Raw genomic sequence first — 9,027 nt, 5'->3', positions numbered from 1 at the left:
TGAGAGAGAGAGCATCAGGTTCCTGGAACTGGAGTTATAGTTGACAGTGAGATGTCTGATAAAGGTGCAGTAAGTATTCTTAACTACTGAATACTATCTCCAGCCCCTGTGTATTTTTTTTTTATAACATTGAACTATTTTGACTCTAAAGTTTTACTTACCCAGGAGTAAGTACTCCATGACACAAAACTCATAATGAATACTTTCTAAAAAAATAAATAAAATATAAACTTCAGGTAAATTAAAAGGACAGTTACTTTTTGGGCAACAGTAAGACATTTATTTCTTTATAATTTGTATTCATTCATAAAAAGGACAAACCACAGTCCTATACTACTCCATTGAAAAAATGATAAAAAATAACTAAAAAAATCAATTTGTTATTTATCAGTATCAAATAAAACTACTATTACCTTTCCTGAAATACAAAGAAACAACAGATGTGTCTATAGCTATATAAAGTTTAATTAAGAATCTTGCATCTTAAAGCATATGATACATTGGTTAGCTTGACAACCATTTAAAACTGATGGTCCCAGTCACTTCTGTACAATTATATGAGAAAATGAAAAGCAGAAGTCATTAGTGCATGAGAGAGTTGAGTCTATCTGCCACATTTTAAAAACTAAACAACCTTCAAGTCTGTTTTCTTATCTTTCAGAACCATTTCATGCAAAAATCTAGCCAGTTTGGTCTTTATTACCATATATTAGAAAATAAAAGGCAGGCATGCATTTGGCAAAAGATGTCATTATTGATGATATAAAAATGCCCAACATGGGTCACATTGCAAGAGGAAAACCCCAAATGTAACAAGGAAAACACATTTGTACAGAAAGCTTACAGAGTATTCATCTCCCTAATGTATGAAGTCATTTTCTCATTTTTCAAATCATTAAATATTTTATGAAATCTGTCAATCATTTGTTGACATACTTCTACTGGGAAAGCATCCGTTTTCTGATTTTAAAAAGCTTCATTTGTATAACAAAGTGTTACATGTAAATCAATGAAATATTTATTGATATTTTTATAATGAGGACTTTAAGCATTTACACATATAGTACAAAAATTATACAAATTAAAGATAGGGGTAACATATTAATAGATCTATTTTTGCTTCCTGTAAATATTCTTTATGGACCTATAGGGTATCCTTTCTAAAAAGATAAACTCTGTCTCTAATTAGCCAGCAAGATTGTGCTAATAAAATAGGATTAGCCCTCTCAAGGAACCAAACATTGCACTATTTCTGGAGCCAGCTAATTCTTTATTACCCGAGTTCTTTCACACCCACACTCAGACACATCTCCGTGCACACCATGGATAATGAGGAAACACAGGTTTCCTTTCCACATCTCACAAATTCCTCCACATCAACACTTGGGAGACATCCCTGGATAGGATGCTGTCTACCTCTTCTGCCTCCCTGCTTTGCATATTCTTCATAGGACCACTAGCAACATTCTGATTTGGTATTTTCAGCCAGTTTTCAGTATTGCATTAAAACGGGAAATGAGCTTTAAATTTCTTTAAATGGAATTCTGTAGCTTTTTTTGACCTGCATATGATTTCTTGATTCTACACCTTCTATAACAAGAGCTTCTACTTAGGCATGAAGCATAAAACCGGAGAAACAAGGACATTCGGAGATTCTGATACTGTACTGTCACTTATTTCTAACTGTATAAAGACAATCACATTGCAATAAAATGGAAGCACACTGCTCCCCCAAGCCTGTCATTACACATATGAATAGACAGAGCAGTAGATGCTCCAGATGAACTTCAAGTTCTGTGACTTTACATTGATGAGAGGAAAAGCACAAAACAACTTCAGATTCGGATACAAAAGTAAGAAATCCTCACATGGCATGTGAACGTCGGCATTAGAAAACGAACTGAAGAAGTTTATAGATTCGGAAAAGCAAATATGTAGAAAATTACTTCAAAAATAAGAATACTGATAGTAAGTTCTGTAATTTGGTTTTCATAGTCAAAAACTCTCAACTCATTCAGTAAAGTGATTTGGTGATGATGTTTATGTCAAAATGTTTTTGTTCTACTTTTGTTTTAGTTTTATGGAAGACTCAAAATATGATGAATGGCAGGGGTCTTTCAAAAATACGCAGTACCCCAAACAGATAGGCTAATATAAGAAACGGCATTACTCTTACACATACCACATACAATCAACATTTCAACCTCTATTTAATTTCACAACTTGTCATTAAATGTAAAGCACCCATGTATGGTGATTTTACTTTCACTCTACAGCCTATGGTATTGAATTGAACACTGTAACTTGTCCATTGAATTAAATCATGCAACTTTCACAGAATCAGGTTAAATGGTTTATAAGGCATATTGGAACGAGTTAAAAATCATTTTGTTTCCTTTGAAAAGTTATTCTTTTGGATGAAGGGGTTCCTGAATGCCTCAGTCATAATGTGTTGGAAATCAGTTGAATAACTTGTTAGAGTCTAATTTATTTGGTTTAGGATGGAGCCACAGGGATTAGAAGGAATTACAGTCATCCCAGGATGAAGAGCATCCTCTGTGCTGGGCTGGGAACAGCAGATGTCACAACATTCAGAATTCAATGTAGACAAGGAAGCCAAGGGAGGGCAGTAGCAAGCTGAGTAGACTCGAAGACAGCATAGACACACCTACAAAGCAAACCAAAATCATGCTCATTATTTCATCGGCAACACTCTCTCCTGCTTATCCAGTCTACTTTAGAGAAGGCAGGATTGTGCTGTCCTGAACATCAAATGGTCCTTTATGCAAGATAAATTTCTCTTATTCTTAGTGATATGAGTGAAATAAAAATATTTTATCAAAGATTTTGTGTGTGAGATCACGTGCATGATCTCTACATTGTGCTTAAAGAAATCATTAAAATAATAACATTGGAATACTAATGTTCCTGTGTCCCAGAAGTCTCAAACTTCCACCAGAAGGTAAAAGATCAAGAAGTACCATCAATAAATAAAGACCAAATGCCACATGTGCAGGCACACATATCACCTATGCCATTACAAAGTCCTATATGCATTCTTGCAAATTTTGATTTAACATTCTACTTTCCTGCATATTAAAATTATGCCATACACATATGCTCTTTTTATTCCATTATACAGGACCCCCACCACCACCACACTGACAGAGGTAAGGAGGCTTTGAACCATTTTTACCAGGTCTTCTTGGCAGCCTTGAAATCAGTAGCTATGAGGCTCACTAACCTGTCCAAGGATAGTCAGGTCATTCAGAAACCTGAGAAATGGCCCTCTGTGTTCCTGGAACAACCCTGGGGGCAGATTGTGCTGCTGGAAGACCAGCTTTCAGCACATCAGAGACTGAAGAAGAGGCATGAAGTCTGATCACATGACAGATTTTTTTCTCTGAGGGGGCAAAACTTAGTTCTCTGGGACTGGGAATAAAGAGGAAAACTCCCCTCTCTCCCCTCCCTCTTCCTCTCCCTCTGTCTCTCTCTCTGTCTCTCTCTGTCTCTCTCTCTCTCTCTCTGTCTCTCTCTCTCTCTCTCACACACACACACACACACACACACACACACACACATCTTCAACATGTCAAGGTCTCTCTTCTTTATTTGTTCCCTTACCTCTTCCCTGATATTTTCCTTTTATATCTCTTTATCTTTTCCTTTACAGCTTATATACCTCAGCAAAATCTTTCAAGCAGTATAAAAATTACAAGGTTGTTACATTCTATTTTTCAAGTGAATGATTACAATGAATACAAGTAAAAAACAGTATGTTCCCTGTTTCCCTTACATGATTAAACATTTTAGGTATCACAGGTGAAAAACTATTCTCAAGGACCCACATACATTTATGTCTAAGAAACTTGCTATAGATTAACAAAGTGTAAGCAAGTGAGGTATTTTTTTCTCATCCAGTTCTTCCACTGGCAGACTGCATTTTATAGTTACAAAGGATCAAACATTTTATTATTTATTACAGAAGATTATCTTACAAAAAATCCTAAAAGAATCACAAATCTAAACTTTTTATATAAAAAACAATCAGTCATTTCTTTTTTAAATCCTCAGGGTGCATACCCATTCACCAACAGTTTTTGTTCAATTATATAAGGAAGCTGAGGGCAAAAATGGGTATAGGGAATTAATCATCACCTATGATCACCAACCCATCTTTAGCAAAAAACAAAAGGCATGTCAGCCAGCAATAGCCAGGCTGACATTGTTCTTGTTCCCTCACCTCAACGAGTCCCTAGCTCAACTAACTAAATTGTGCCTTTTTAAACTTTAAATTGTTCCCTGGGAATTTTTACAACAAAGTCATTAACAAAAACATCGTCACCTAACTTTATTAACAATTTACATCTCTACATTCTTTCTAAGGCTGGTGGTTGAATCATTAATCTGCTCTAGTAGCAATGCTTGGAAAAACTCAATCACTATTACTGAAGATACCAGTGACATTGCCCAGTGGGGGGCTAGAGACCCCCTTAGAGTTGTCATACAACTCATAGATTATGAGGGACTCAGTGTCTGCAAGGACAATAAGAAGAACTATGCTCAAGAATAGAATGAGGTCCTCAAGACATGTCCTGGGGTTCTACCTCTCTAAGGTTCAGCCAATGTGATTATGCTGACCAATGGGCTGTTTTCTATGAGTTCCAAAGCTGCTTGCTGTTCTTCTTGCATGCCCCCTGACAATATTGCATGTTTACTTTGATAGAGCCAGATGCCCCAGAAAATGAGCAAGTAACAAATACGCCTTTGTCGTGCAGTCAGAATCAGACATTGGAAAGAAACTTTAAAAATTATAGCAATTTAAGGGTATGAAGAGGACCCAGCTTTTAGAAATCACTCAGAAAGTCTACAACAACTCAGCAGAGGAAAAACAGGGCAAGAAACTAGCCAATGTGGTAGCTGACCTTAAGAAAATAGACCAAAGAAGACCAAGAAAAAATAGGCCTGGGGATAAGGAGAAGGATCAATGTGCTTACTATAAACAAAAAGTACACTGATAGAATAGATGCCCAAACCAGAAGGAAAAAACAAAATCCCCTTCCCCAGTCCTCCAATTAAGGGAGACATGTTGGGGTCAGGTATAATAGTGACAGCCCACAAAGATTCCATTTCTAATCTGGAGTCCATCTTGACTTATAGGTCAAGAGAGTTCAAGCTTGTTTGCTCCTTAAGCGTTGGAAGCCATGAGAACATGACTTTGATTAAAGCCCATGGGGGGAAAAACATATTATCTACATGCAGGAGGTACATTGTGGGAGATAATGAAACTGCCTGTTCCTTAACTCAAAGAACGGAATGGGACATGGTTCTTTTGAGATAGTGTTAGCCTATTCTGTGTGACTGTAAGCATTGTTCTTGTTTGTATAGGAGCAAGCTGAGAAATAAACCCAGGGCTGCTTAGTATTGACCAAGAGCCCTCCTGACTATTTTTGTGTCTCCATCTATTCTTCTGTGTGGTGATATTGTGTTACCCAAAATATTGTGCACCCTAATAAATTTATTTGGGGTCAGAGAACAGAACAGGCACAATATTAAATATAGAAGATAGGCACTGGTGGCACACGCCTTTAATCCTAGCATTCCAGAGGCAGAAATCCATCTGTTCAAGGATACAGCCAAGCATGGTGACTCACACCTTTAATCCCAGGGAGTGATGGCAGAAAGTAGAAAGATATATAAGGTGTGAGGACCAGAAACTAGCAGCATTTGGCTGGTTGAGCTTTTAGGCTTGTAGCAGCACAGTTCAGCTGAGACCCATTCAGATGAGGACTCAAAGGCTTCCAGTCTGAGGAAACAGGATCAGCTGAGGAACTGGTAAGGTCCCAAGGTAGCTGTGGCTTGTTCTGTCTCTCTGATCTTCCAGCATTCACCCCAATATCTGGCTCTGCATTTGTTTTTATTAATAAGACCATTTAAGATTCGTGCTGCACTTTTGTCTCTGTTTTTTTCTCAACCCTCATGTCCCTATTCAGGTACCCCATTTGACTCATTGGCTGGTTCCAACAGTCAGGGCTCCATGCTATTAAGCCCACAGGAGGTAAGGGGTCTCAGCAAAGGTAGGGTGGAAATCCATTAAGTTCCTAGCAGACACAGGATCAGCTCACCCTATCCTAATGTAGCCTCTTGGGCCAGTCACCTCCCAGAAGATGTCACATCGAGAGGCACCTGCAAAGACGAGTATTTTCCCTGGATGTCATTCCAAGACTGTAGACCTGGAATGGAGAACTGTGGTACTCTCCGTCTTAGTGATGCCTGATTGCTCATACTCCATGATTGGAAAGGACCTGCTAAGAAAATGGAGGACCACCACCATATCTTTTGGAGAAGAGGTGGCCTACCTCACCTTGTATCCAGGCCAAACCCCTGTCCACATTCTAGTGACCTGCTGTCTATTGGAGGGATAACTCCTCCACAGAACACATGCTCCATACAGGAAAAACCGACCAACAAGAGTATCTATAGAAGCTCCAACTACAATACCCTACTGTTTGGGCAGATGGAAACAAGCCTAGATTAACCACCCATCAGGCATCAATTATTGTCCAGTTGTTAAGCTCTGCATGCTGGTATGGGTCAAGCAATACCTCATGACCTGGGAACCAAAATTGGATCACCAAACACACTGGCAGATCTGGAGAGGCAGGAGTTCTCATCCCTTGTTGCTGTGGAATAACCCTTCTGTACACTGTGAATATGTACTACTCTCATTGATTAATAATGAAGCTGATTGGCCTATAGCAAGGAAGGATAAACTTAGGTGGGACAATCAAACTGAAGACTTAAAGGAAGAACAGTGGAGTCAAGGAGACTCTAGAAAGCTGCCCTGGAAATAAGATGCTAGAGCACAGGTAAAGCCATGAGCCACCTGGCAATACATAGACTAATAGATGGATTAATTTGAATGCAAGAGCTAGTTAGCAATAAACCTGATCTATCAGCCAAACATTTTGTAATTAATGTAAGTTTTTACATGTTTGTTTGGGACTGGATGGTCGGGACAAAAAGCATTGTTTATACCTTGTCATTTCTCCTGGAACACTCCATTACTTCCAGTCCTGAAGCCAGGTACTCAGGACTACCAGTTGATTTAGGACCTAACGGAGGTCAACAAAAAGGTAGAAACCATCTACCCCACACTCCCAAGCCTGTACATGTGCCTAAGCTTATTGCCACCAGAAAGAGATGTCTATAGCTTTAGACCTAAGGAGGCTTTCTTCTGCTTCCCCTTGGTACCTGTCTTTTTTGCCTTAGAGTGGACAGATGCAAAAGCCAGTTATACTATCTAGCTGATGTGGACTCAGTTTCTAGAGGGATTTTAAAACTCCCCTACTCTGATGAGGCACTGAGTGTAGACCTTCTGGAATTCAGACAAAAGTACACAGAGAGCATATTGTTATAATATGTGGATGACATCCCCACAGCCTCTGAGACTGAGGAGACATTTGAATGGGCAACTGAACATTTAGAGACCTTCCAACTCCTAGGATGCGAGGTATTGGCAATGACAGCAGTGTTATGTGGCCCCTTGTATCACCTACCTAATATAAAACCTACAGAGAGGAAGGCAGACATTATCCTAGGACTGAATTTTGACTATCCTGCAGATCTCCACATCCACTTGCAAAAGACATGTGTGGGAGTTCCTGGGGGCAGTTGATATCACCAACTATGGATACTGACAGATTGACAGACCTTTAGCCCAAATAACAAAATCACAGGATGTAGCTGGAGAGCTTCTCTCCAGGTCCCACCAAGCCCCCACAATCCCACAACCCACTTATAAAATAATCTCTCAGATGCTTATATTACTTATAAACTGTACAGCAGTGGCAGGCTTCTTGTTATCTACTTCTTCTATCTTAAATTAATCCATTTCTATTAATCTATAAGTTGTCACATGGCACGTGGTTTACCGGTACCTTATATCATGCTTGTCATGGTGGCGGCTTGCCAGTCACTCAGCCTTCCACTTCCCCCAATTCTCTCTTTTTTTTTTTTTTTTTTTGTCCCACCTATACTTCCTGCCTGGCTACTGGCCAATCAGTGTTTTATTTATTACCCAAATCAGAGCAACACATGTAACATACAGAACATTCCACAGCACTAGGAAGAGAGTATCTTAATATTTTCAATCATAAATAAACAGGGGAACATTATAACAGACACCAAATAAATGCAGAATATCATGAAGAAATATTTTACAAACCTGTACTCCATTCAATTGGTCAATCTAAATGAAAAGGATGAATTTGTAGATTCATCTAAGCTACCAAAATCAAATCAAGATTAATTCAAAAGCCTAAACAGACCCATAACAAATGAGATTTAAATAGTAACAAAAAACCTTCCAGCCAAAAACAGTCCAAGGCTAGATAGATTCACAAAATAATTTAACCAAACTTTCAAAGAAAACCTACAGAGAATCTTCTTTAAATTATTAAAAAACAAACAAACAAACAGAAGGCTTTTCCCCAAATTCTTTCTATGACATCTCTATCATTTTAATACCAAAACTACATAAAGTCAATAGAAAATGTAAAGTTCAGACCAATATCTTTGATGAACATATGTAGCTGGAGTTTTCCTGTGTCCACCTGGCTCTGGCAGATGCTCAGATCCAAGTAAACACAAAAAGACTTACATTACTTATAAACTGTATGGGCATGGCAGGCTTCTTGTTATCTAGTTCTTATATCTAAAATTAACTCATTTCTATAAATCTATAACTTGCCATGTGGCTCGTGCCTTACAGGTATCTTTTCATCTTACTTCTCATGGTGGTGGTGGCTGGCAGCATTTCCTGACTCAGCCTTCCACTTCCCAGAATTCTCATCTCTCCTTATCCCGCCTATACTATACTTCCTGCCTGGCTACCACCCAATCAACATTTTATTTATCAATCAATCAGAGCAACACGTTCACAGCATACAGAAAGACATCCCCAACAAACATAGACTAAAAACATTCTCAGTAAAATACATTCAAACAGAATGCAGACATACAAAA

At 38.5% G+C, this 9,027-nt stretch overlaps 1 protein-coding gene across 2 annotated transcripts in view; it reads right to left on the bottom strand.

The window, feature by feature from the left end:
* Positions 1–445: 445 nt before the first annotated feature.
* The window catches only part of Cntn1 (contactin 1), a 311,527-nt gene continuing 302,945 nt past the window's right edge, over positions 446–9,027 (bottom strand). For both annotated transcript variants that reach the window (XM_036207695.1, XM_036207694.1), the window contains exon 24: positions 446–2,668. In XM_036207695.1, the coding sequence (XP_036063588.1) occupies positions 2,592–2,668 (77 nt within the window). In that variant the 3' untranslated portion in view covers positions 446–2,591. The remainder of the gene's footprint in view (positions 2,669–9,027) is intronic.

Source organism: Onychomys torridus, chromosome 16 (genome assembly GCF_903995425.1).
Source record: "Onychomys torridus chromosome 16, mOncTor1.1, whole genome shotgun sequence".
NCBI lineage: Eukaryota > Metazoa > Chordata > Mammalia > Rodentia > Cricetidae > Onychomys > Onychomys torridus.
Note: the sequence above shows the minus strand (reverse complement) of the source record. Positions and strands in the feature narration are given on the sequence as shown.